Source organism: Sus scrofa, chromosome 6, assembly GCF_054392235.1.
Source record: "Sus scrofa isolate SSC_HxYL_T2T_F1_AM1 chromosome 6, Sscrofa_HxYL_maternal_Yorkshire_Landrace_v2.0, whole genome shotgun sequence".
NCBI classification, from domain to species: domain Eukaryota; kingdom Metazoa; phylum Chordata; class Mammalia; order Artiodactyla; family Suidae; genus Sus; species Sus scrofa.
The window spans coordinates 164,024,796-164,036,002 of NC_139388.1; the positions used below are offsets into that span (position 1 = coordinate 164,024,796).

The following is an 11,207-nucleotide window of genomic DNA, read 5'->3' on the forward strand; positions in this document are numbered from 1 at the left end:
CCACTGAGCAAGGCCAGGGATGGAACCTGTATCCTCATGGATACTAGCTGGGTTCATTACCGCTGGGCCATGACGGGAACTCCTGTTCTTGTTAATACTGGATGCTTTTGTGTGTGTGCAGGTGTCCATTACACCTTGCCCTTTTTTCACTTTGGGACAACTTTCTATGGTAATACAGAAGTTAATTAATTCATTGAAAATAACTGCATTAGTGTATCACTGGGATTTGTACCATAATTTATTAACCAAACCATAATGATCAACGTGGACACAAAGGTTGTTTTGAATTTTCACTATTATGAACAATGTACATACATATTATTGTACCCACATATTTGCACAGTTTGGGAGTCTTTTAAAGGAGGAATGATGGATCAAAGAATATAAATATTTTGTTTTAAAAGATAGTGACAAATCATCCTCTAAAAACTTGTGCCAGTTTACTGTCCTGACAACATTCGAAGTGAATACCCATTTCCCCACACCCTTACCAACAATAGGTATTATCATTTTAAAACAATCTTCCCAACTGAATGAGGCTGGACATCTTTTCATATTCTTATTATCCATCTATATTCTTCTGCTTGTTTGTAACTGTAGTGTACTTTCGGTCATTGAATTCTTAGTGGGCAATAATGACTGGCTTGATGAAAAAAAAAAGTCTGGGAAGATTTCGTACGAAATTTCTAACAGTGTTTACCTTCAGGGAGTGAGAGTATAGACAATGAGGGGGGATTCTTTCATTTTTTATTTTGTAGCACCTTTTATAATGACTTTGTATGACTTCTGTAATTAAAAAAAAACACACAGGAACATACTAACAACAAATAAATGTTTGGCCCGGATCATTATGGCTAGAAATTCATGTTGGGTGCAAGGTTTTTTTGATCACAAGTTATTTTTTGGTTCATATGCAGAACATTTATTGAATTCCTCCTAGTTAGCTGGCCCTGCCCCTGGCACTTTCACAGGTCTTTCAATCTCATCCTCACAACAGCCCTGTGAGGTAGGAGTCGGCTTCATTTTGCAGAGTTCTTAACAGGTAGGAGATGATTGCTTGAAAGACTTGTTAGGCACATGTGTTCATGCGCTAGAGGTTCTTATTGGCTGGTGAATCACTGGTCAAGAGCTCTCACTGGTCAGGAGTTCCGAGACGGTGCTCCAAGATGCAAGCAATCCAACTGCTAGACTTTTCCGCCCACGGGAGTGATGGGGTGGGGGGATAAGAGAGGAGAAGGGAGAGTCAGTAGTCTCTCCCTTTGTAGCACCATTTGCGTTTGCTTTGGTCACCTGTGCATGGGGTAGGGGGCAGTGGGAGAGGAAGGGAAAGTGGTTACAAGTCTTCTCGCTTCTTCAGGATGAGCTTCCTCACAAGCGCCGTAATCTGAGGCCTGATCTCCTCCACCGACACGGTTGGGTCCCAAGCCCCTACTACCTTTCCATCTGGGGCCACGAGGTACTTCCAGAAGTTCCAGGTGGGCTCCTTCCCGGAAGTCTCTAGAGAAAAGGAAGAAGGAGAGCAAAGTGTGCTTCTCTGTGTCCCCTCTCCTGGAATCCCACCATTGGTGTCCATCCCTCCCTTGAAGTAGTGGTTCTATTAGTTAGAATGAACTGGAGAACTTTTTAAAATCCCAATGCCCAGTCCATACCCCTAGACCACTTATGTAAGCATCTCTGGGGTAAGACTCAGGTATCAGTATTTTTCAAAAGCTTCCTGGAGATTCCAATCTGTTGCCAACGCTGAGAACTACTTTTTTAGGATTCTGTGAAGTGCTTGATAAGGCAATATCAGATTTCCTTTATTAATGACCTCAAATTACTGAACAGTCTGTGCCCTATTCTTTGATAATGGTTTCCAGACGTTAGTTCATGAACTAATTGCATCTGAATTGTGCTGGTGGTGCTGGTGCTGGTGCTGGTGCTGGTGGAGGGTGTGCCTAAAATAGATTCTCGGGCTCTGCTTCAGTAGGTCTCAGGCTAATGCATTTTAAAGAGCTCCCCAGGTGCTTCTGAAGCACGGCCAGGTTTGATCTATAACTGGGAAGGAACTAATAAAAACACACAGAGAAAAAAAAGCAAATATTAGGATTGACCCACAGAGCAAAATTCAAATTGCCTCAGTAAGGGACCTTTTGTTTGCTACACTGCCGTCGTTTACTCTCCGAGGTGAATGGGCTGGAGATAGGGGTGAGGGGTATGACAGCAACCAGAAGCATGGAGTGGGAGGTGAGAGAGGGCAAAAATGGACCCCAAAAGGAAGGGAAAGGCTTGAGAAAGGAAATAGGACTTAATGATAAGCTTGGCCAGTGACCCCATTTCGTGGTTTTGAGGCTTCTGGAGAAGGGATCTATTTCTTAAATATTAAGCCCTGGTCAGGAGTTCCCATCATGGCTCAGTGGTAACGAACCCAAATAATATCCCTGAGGACACAGATTTGATCCCTGGCCTCGCTCAGGGGATTAAGGATCTGGTGTTGCCATGAGCTGCGGTGTACAACGCAGATGCTGCTTGGATCCCACGTTGCTGTGGCTGTGGCGTAGGCCGGCAGCTATAGCTCCGATTCGGCCCCGAGCCTGGGAACTTCTATATGCCATGGGTGGGACCCTAAAAAGAAAAAAAGATCTGGTGGAGTTCCTGTTTTGGCTCAGTGGGTTAAGAACCCAACCAGTATCCATGAGGACGCAGATTCAATCCATAGGGCTTGCTCAGTGGGTTAAGCATCTGGGTGTTGCCATGAGCTGCAGGCATAGGTCACAGATGAGGCTCGGATTGGGCATTGCTTGTGGCTGTGGGTAGGCTGGCAGCTGCAGCTCCAATTCGCCCCCTAGACGGAGAGCTTCATATGCTGCAGGTGTGGCCCTAAAAAGAAAAAAGATCTGGTATCCTGGCTCAGAAGGTTTACCTCCTGTGGCCTGTAGATGTTGCCTCTGACTCGGACAGGTGATACCTGCCAGTCTTCTCCAGGCATGTGGTGTCCCCTGTCTGCAGCTAAGTCCACAAACTCAACCCCTCCATTTTGCCTAAAATCTGAGGGCCCAGTCTCCTTCTAGGAGCTCCCCCAGAGGGAAAGGAGAGCCCAGAGAAGTCTACTAGAGTGACTCTGAGGGAGAACCGCGAGGCAGCAGGGGTGGCGATGTTCTTAGGCGGCCCATCCTCGAAGATGAGCGCGAGAACAGACCATCGACCCACGTGCGGAGTCTGGACGGGGCCCCAGGTCACCCAGCCAGCCAGAAGCTTCCACCGCCCAGGGAGCCCAGGCCTCAGCCAGCAGAGGGAAGGCTCGGGACTCACGGGTCAGGTACTTGAAGGCAGGGTGGGCCCCTGTGCCCGTGACTGCGATCTTGCTGAACATGGGGAAAGAGACACTGTAGGTGCGACGGGCGAAGCTCTCGATCTCCTTGTTGCTGTCGGGCTCCTGCTGACCAAACTGGTTGCAGGGGAAGGCGAGCACATTGAAGTGGTGGGGCCCCAGGTCCCTCTGCAGCTGCTGCAGGGCGCGGTAGTGCTGGTCTGTGAAGCCACACTCGCTAGCCACATTCACCACAAGGGACACCTGGGTGACAGAGACAAAACCCAGACACATACACAACCCCGGGAAGAGGCACGCCCTTGTACGTGTCCTGACAAGTCCACATGTGTGACTCCCCACAACAGTTAAGAACGCAATGGACACACATGCAAACGTGTGTACAATGCTCTCACATCCACACGAACACATGCGCACAGGCACAAATGAAGTCAGGTGTGCAGGGGCTTATGAGACTCATGAGAATAAGCACATGATACACATCAGGGGTTATGCCTCTGCCCCATGATTCAGAGACACATTAGCACACATCACACATGCCCACAAACACAGAACACAAGCACAGAGAGAGGCACACATACTGATGCGCTCACATCAGGAGGTGACACAAGAGAGGGAAACGGCAGGCCTGGGTTCAATTGCTGGCTCAGTCAACTAGCACTCGTCATTCGACACCCAAGTTGCCTATATGCGTGTGGCTCTCCCTTCTGGGATGAGCGAGGGAGCTGTGTCCACTTCACTGGTAGGTCTGACGTATGGAAAAGTCTTAGACAGTCATGTGCCGAATGAGTGAGTGAGTGTCCACGTGTATGTGATCACCTGACTGGGTACATGGACAGACATGGGGTTTTGTTGTTGTTGTTTGTCTTTTTAGGGCTGCACCCGGGGCACATGGAAGTTCCCGGGCTAGGCATTAAATGGGAACTGGCCTACACCACAGCCACAGCAACACCAGATCTGAGCCGAGTCTGCAACCTACACCACAACTCAGAGCAACGCTGGATCCTTCACCCACTGAGCCATGCCAGGGATCGAACCTGCGTCCTCATGGATACCAGTCGTGTTCATTACTGCTGGGCCATGACGGGAGCTCCTATTCTTGTTAATACTGGATGTTTTTGTGTGTGTGCATGTGTTCATTACAACTTCCTCAGGATACTAGCTGGGTTCGTTACTGCTGAGCCACAGCAGGAACTCCCTGACGTGGTTTTCTTTTCTTGTTTTTTGGGGGTTTTTCTTTTTTGGCCATGCCCACAGCAATGGGAAGCTCCCAAACCCAAGCCACAGAGGTGACCAAACCACAGCAGTGACAACACCGAGTCCTTAAGCACTAGGCCACCAGGGAACTCCCAGAAATGGTTTTCTTGATAAAGGGATCCCAAGAACCTCAGGGCAATCCTTTTTTTTTTTTTTGTCTTTTTTTGCTATTTCTTTGGGCCGCTCCCGCGGCATATGGAGGTTCCCAGGCTAGGGGTCGAATTGGAGCTGTAGCCACTGGCCTACGCTAGAGCCACAGCAACGCAGGATCCGAGCCGCGTCTGCAAACTACACCACAGCTCACAGCAACGCCGGATCGTTAACCCACTGAGCAAGGGCAGGGACCGAACCCGCAACCTCATGGTTCCTAGTCAGATTCGTTAACCACTGCGCCACGACGGGAACTCCAGGGCAATCCTTTTTTGCCCTTCACTCTCCAGGAAACAATACCATTCTCTTCTACCACTAGACTCACTCAAATTATTATTGCTTTATAATGAATGTATTTATTGCCTTTAGGTGATAAATATAAAGCTGGCTGATGGAACTCTATTATATTACTGCAATTACAATTTTGGCACCAATGCTATGATTAGAGCTTCTAGTTACATATTATTAAAGGATTTAAAATCTTACCTGTGTCTGGGCAGCCCAGCCGTATCTCGCTGGCCACTTTTTTAGAAGAGGCGGGATTATACTGGCTGGCTCCATAAAGAGGGCCACCTCCAAGGGGCAGCCTGGGGCACTGGACATGCACAGCCACCAACTTCTCAACCTCAGCGCTATTGGCATTTGGGGCTGAGCAATTCTTTGTTGTGAGGTGGCTATCCCGTTCATTGTAGAATATTCAGCAGCATCCCTGGCCTCTACCCACTAGATGCCTAGTCTTAACAATCAAAAATGTCTCAGGGGATATTTTGTCAGGTGGCCCCTGGGGAGAAAGATCACAGCTAGCTGGGAACCACTGGGCTAGATAATGAGAATCACTGAGCTGTAACTCCTTCACCCATTCCTTGGGGCCACAGGCTGTTAGAACAACCTCCCCCATTTCGTCAGCATATGCCCACTGTGCCTGTGGCAGTGAGAAACTGGGACCCTTAACTCCCTTTATAGGTAGGGGTCTTCCTTTTCTCTGCTGGATCCCTGGGCATTGAGAACACTAAAGGTTGTTTATTTTTAACCCTACATCTTGAGTGTCTGCCCATACTTTTGGAAGGAGGGAAATCCTCCTAGTTTCATGCTTGAATCCAAAAAGCTTATCGTTAAAGTGACTACAACGCAGAACATACAGTTAACTTCCATAGACGCATATATCAGCAGAGAGGCAGACTCAGATGTGTACACAGAAGCCGACAAATAAACCACTCACACACACACTACACTCAGGCCTACAAGTACAAGCAAGGACATTCCCAAGGGTCACCCATGCCTCCACACTCGACACTGGTCTAAATGACTGTCTTCCCAGCTAGCCTGAGGGCACAAACCATACAATTTTGTCATGGCTATGTCTCCAGGCCTAGACCCAGTGGCAGGCATGTGATGTCTGTGAAGTCAGTGCTTTTTTTCCCCCTCCAGTTTGAAAAACACTTGTGGTAAACGGCACAGAATGAGCCAGCAACTATCTGCAGGTGAATGAATGACCATACTGCCCAAGTGGCAGACCAAGGTGGGTTAACTCACAGTATCATTTACAGTTTCCCTGGAATGACTGTTCCTGGCTTCCCTCTAAAGCTGGAAATTAAGATGTGGGCTCTGGAGCTGGACTGCCTGGGTTCAACTGCTAACTCTTATCTCTTAGTAGCTGTGTGACTTTATTCCTTTTTTTTTTTTTTTAAATTTCTTTCTTTTGGGGGCCCACACCCACAGCATGTAGAAAGTCCCTGGCCAGGTTTCGAACCCCCGCCACAGCAGTGACCTGAGCTACAGTAGTGACAACACCAACTCGATCACTGCCAAGCCACCAGGGAGCTCCTCAATTTCTTTCTGATTGATTTCCTGGCCTCTCACTGCAATGCTTTTTAGGATTTACCAATGACGTAGAGCATGAAAACACTCAGAATTTGGGGATTACATTCCAGGTAATTTTTCTTCAAGATTTCTGATCCTCACATCCTGGATGCCTTATTACTTCTAAAAACAAAGAGCCTTTGTTCTGTTTTTGTCTTAGCACCTATTACTATTAGGATTACCTTAATCATTTCTCTGTTCCTTGCTTATTGTCTCTCTCCTCGCCATCTCATATAAGCTCTGTTACAGTGGAAACATCTGCTTTGTGCACAGTTGTATCCCCAAGGCTGGCATAGGACTTAGTATACAAGAGGTGCTCAATAATAATGAATTACTGAGTAGCAGAACTGGTCCAGTGCTACGCCTGGGGCTCTCTGGTGAGCTGCCCTGGAGGAAAGCGAAGGCTGGGGGGAATGGGTCCTGCTCTTATTGGCTCTTTGCTTTGAGTCCTGGATGAGGCTCCTGCTGGAGTCCAACAAACAGAAGCTCAGAGCACTCTGCCTCCACACTGTCATCTCTTTGAAACTCACAGTACCTTGGGGGACAATCAGGACATGAACTGCTGTCTCCCATACTCCCAGCATAGCTGAGAAGTTCAAGGCTTAGTACTTTCTTCACTAAAGATGGCCTCGCTCCTGGGGGAAGAACGCTAACAGTCATTTTTGTGTGTGGTCCATCCAAATCTGGATGCAGGGCTCCCTGTCCATTAGAGACCAACTCCTCACCCTTTCCAAACCACAGCCCCAGGTCCACCTTGCAAAGTGAACTTGGAGGGCTCTTCATCACACAGAGGGGGCCATCTAGGTCTGAGTGTAGTGTTCAGGGTCCCTCTCTACCCTCCTCAGCGTCACTTTCCACCACACTCAGCCTCATGCTTATATTCCTCCAAGGGCAACTGCTCCAAGACCTCCCCTCCTCTCCCCACCCTTCTTGCTGTTGACTCCTGAGCCTTGGCAGTGACAGTTCTCTTTGCCTGGAATGCTCTGCTTGGTCTTGATAAAACTCAGGCTTGTTTCAAAGACTCCTCCAGGGACACTTCCTCTCTCAGGTCCTCTCTGAGCTGAGACTGCCTCTCGGTAAGGAGGTAGCAGTTAGATGGATGGCTTTTCTATCTCAGCAAACTCTGCCACCTTGGGGGTTTGCCTAGAGTAGGCCAGAGGTGCAGGGGAGGTTCTCCTCCAGGCGCTGTGCTTTCTAGCGCTACTGACCTTCCCTCTCTGGGCCTTAGTGTAAGCTCTAAAGGATGATCTGCGTAAGATCCCCGTGCATCTGAAATGATAACTTTCTCTGCACCGAACATACATTCCCACAATGTTCTCAGTGTTCTCTAATATCAGCAACTCCTCTGTTCCAGCCGCGGAAACTGGGGATGGGACAGGCAAAGGCCTTAGGACGCTAGGATTACTTTTTACACCGGAGCGTGAGCGGCTGGGCCTGGGCGTCCAGCCTCTGGGAGAGGTCCGGGCCTCAGTGCTCCAAATCGCTGGGCGGGAAATTAGCGGCAGCAGCGAGAGTTTCGGGTTTCACTGCGTGCCTGGCCGTGCCACGTAGTCGCGCGACAGACCCGGCTCAGGATCTGGGGGGCGAGGCTCCCGGGCGGATGCGGGGTGGGGATCGGGAGCCGGGACAGGGTGGCCGGGCGGCCCGAGACCCTCGGAGCCACACACAGAAGGGTGCTGGGCCGCCGGGCGCGCCCGTTAGGCCCTGGCCCGGAGGCGCCGAGGCCCCGCGGGCCGGCACTCACCGAGCCGCGGTACTTCTCCAGCGACACCAACTTGCCCCGGATGTTGACCGCCTTGAAGTCGTAGAAGTCCTGCTCCCGCTGCGCGCGGGCCGCCGCCGCCAGGAGCAGCCACGCCGCCACGAGTGCAGCCACCATGACTCGCCGGAGAGCGGACGGCGTGGCGACGGCGAAGACCAGGCGGGGGGCCCGCGCGCGGGGGGCGGGAGGGGGCGGCCCCGGCGCCGCGCAGCCCGCGGGGCAGGACGCGCCCCCTTCTTCTCCGCGGGCGGTGGAGCGCCGGCTGTGGACCTCAGTCTCCCCATCTGCAGAGCGGGCCTGTTGCACTCCGCGCCCCAGCCGGGGCCCCAGAGCCGTGGTTTCAGGATTCTGACCCCTGAGAGCAGAACTCGTTTCAGTGAGACTCCCTCTTGTTCCAGGATGCAGCGACTGGGAAAAGAAAGGGAGGGGAAAACTGCATCTGAGAACGCAGCTTCTAATGAGTGCAGTGCACTTAGCCTGGCCCGTCTCTCCAGGCCTCCCTTTCTCCATCTGGGCTTTTCCTGATGCGCCTAGACAGTATAGAATGGGAGTAATAGAAAATTGAAGGTGAAATGTGTGGTCAGCTGAATGGTGCCTGTGAACCTTAGGTGAATGAATGCGCGTTGTCTGAAAGGGATGGGAGCAAGAAGGAGAGAGTAGGGAGGGCCTATTTCAGGTTGGGTCCCTGAGGGAAGCAGGTTCTGAGATGGAGACTGCCGTGCAGGGTGCTTATGAGGGAGTGCCCTTGCCATCAACACCTGTGGGAGGGAGGGGAAGAAACAGGAGTGGCCCAGAAAAGTCCAGAGCTCCAGGCAGACTCCAGGACAGTCTTGGCGGGCCCCACAGGGACTTTAGAGCTAGAATGGCCCATCAGAGTTGGCCCCAGATGAAAAGATGACCAGGCCTTTATATCCCTGCCTTCATCTTTCATTGGATATGGGCCATCTGGGAAGGGGTAGGACAGGAGCCAAGGTGGCCGTGTCTTGGGGCGGTGGGGGTGGGGGAGCTGACATTAAAGGCTCTTCACTGATAGCTTTCCCAGCAGCTGAAGCTCCAAGTCTTCACTGACAGGGGGTCTGGACCACACATCACAGCATCTCCCAAATTCAGAAAACCCCTGTGGAGCCCCACTAAGTGCCCAGCATGTACTAGTTCTCCAGGACCTCACAGGCTGGCATGAGAAAACTGGAACTCTCATGTAGTGTCCCAAGGGCTAAGCACTTCTATAGGAATTCAGCAAACACTTCTTGAGCATCTGTTCTGCACCAAGTCCTGCTCTAGGTGCCCCTCAGGCAGTGAGGAACAAGGCAGCAGGGGGAACAGTTATCACATAACTCCTAAATAGCTCTAAAATTGCAATCGTGGTATCACCTAAACTCGCCTTGGGCGAGCAAGACACAAGAAGGGTTTTCCAAAAGAAAGAATGTTTGAGGTGAGCTTTGAAGAACGAGTAGAAATTAGCCAGCTTTAAGCAAGTGCAAAGACTCTGGGAGAGAAACATGGTGCGCCAAGAAACAAAGGCGGCTAGTTTGGGTGAAGCAGAGAGAGCAGAGTGAGGGGGGTAGAGAGGCAGGCAGGAGGGAGTCACAGAGACCTGGCAGGCCATGGGAAAGATTATGGTCCTTAAGCCAAGAAATGAAGCTTCTTTCTTTTTTACAGTGAGGAAGAGGCGGTGAGTCCTATGATTCCTCCGGCTGTTCTGTAGGCAGCAGATAGGAAGGGGCAAGAGCAAATGTGCTCCAGATGCTGGAGTAGAGGATGCTCTGGGGTTGTGAGGCCATAGCTAACTAGCCATTAGGAAAAGCCTCTCTGAGGTGATAACACCAAAGTCATGTCTTGGAAGAGAAGTGGGAATTCTCTAGTTTGGGAAGGAGGAGGGCAAAGATGTCAGGTGAGGGGACAGTGTGAAGACACAGAGCCCAAGAGAAGTGCTTGGCTGTGGGGTGAGAAGGGGTAGCGGGTAGGTGAGGCCAGGTGGAGAAGGATGTTGAGGGCCAAGTCAAGGAGCCTGGACTTCCCTCTCTAGACTGTGGTGAGCAAAGGTCTTGAAGCTGGACGCAAGATTGTACAGTTAGTAGGACTCAAAGCCAGGCCTTCAGATCCAGAACATAAGATCTTTCTGTGCTACCAAGGCAGCCTCTCTTTTCTTTTTTTTTTTTTTTTTTTTTTTTTTTTTTGTCTTTTTGTCTTTTGTTGTTGTTGTTGCTATTTCTTGGGCCGCTCCCGCGGCATATGGAGGTTCCCAGGCTAGGGGTCGAATCGGAGCTGTAGCCACCGGCCTACGCCAGAGCCACAGCAACGTGGGATCCGAGCTGCGTCTGCAGCCTACACCACAGCTCACGGCAACACCAGATCGTTAACCCACTGAGCAAGGGCAGGGATCGAACCCGCAACCTCATGGTTCCTAGTTGGATTCGTTAACCACTGCACCACGACGGGAACTCCAGCCTCTCTTTTCTTAAGGCAAGATGGAGAACAGGAAGAAGGGTGCTCTGGGCAAAGGACCAAGGCCGAAATACAGGGCTGCTGCCCTTCAGACTCCTTCCTCCCACCTCTCCTGTGCGAGTCTTGAGTCTGTGACGGGTCCTGTGGAATTAAATGATTCCTTCTTCTCCGCTCTGCTCTCATGAACTTTTTGGCCTCCCTTCCTGCCATCTGTCCCTTTCACTCAGGCGTTCCTTGTGAGCCCCAATAATCAGGGGTTCTCAGATTCTGCTTCACACCACGTGGAGTTTTGCAAGCTTGGCCAAGCTATTTCTTGTTAACATCCGGACAGGGAGGCATTTCTAGTAAACAGGGGGAAATACTGCAGTGGAGTGTCTCCCACTTGTGCATTTCTCACTGGGCCCTTCCCTCCTCCCTCTTCACGCT

The 11,207-nt window shown here is 50.7% G+C and overlaps 1 protein-coding gene across 1 annotated transcript; it reads right to left on the bottom strand.

Moving 5' to 3' along the window:
- Positions 1-220: 220 nt before the first annotated feature.
- On the bottom strand, positions 221-8,483 carry GPX7 (glutathione peroxidase 7). The gene is made up of 3 exons (XM_021096633.2): positions 8,319-8,483; positions 3,292-3,553; positions 221-1,497 (listed from the first exon to the last, which is right to left on the bottom strand). The coding sequence occupies exons 1-3, from the start codon at positions 8,451-8,453 to the stop codon at positions 1,334-1,336; spliced, it is 561 nt and encodes a 186-aa protein (XP_020952292.1). The 5' UTR covers positions 8,454-8,483; the 3' UTR covers positions 221-1,333.
- Positions 8,484-11,207: the final 2,724 nt, after the last annotated feature.

Coding starts and splice junctions, on each gene's coding strand:
- GPX7 (XM_021096633.2), bottom strand. CDS start 8,453: ATGGTGGCTGCACTCGTGGCGGCGTGGCTGCTCCTGGCGGCGGCGGCC. Junction 3,554..8,318: donor TGGAGAAGTACCGCGGCTCG/GTGAGTGCCGGC, acceptor TCTGTCACCCAG/GTGTCCCTTGTGGTGAATGT. Junction 1,498..3,291: donor TGCCTTCAAGTACCTGACCC/GTGAGTCCCGAG, acceptor CCTTTTCTCTAG/AGACTTCCGGGAAGGAGCCC.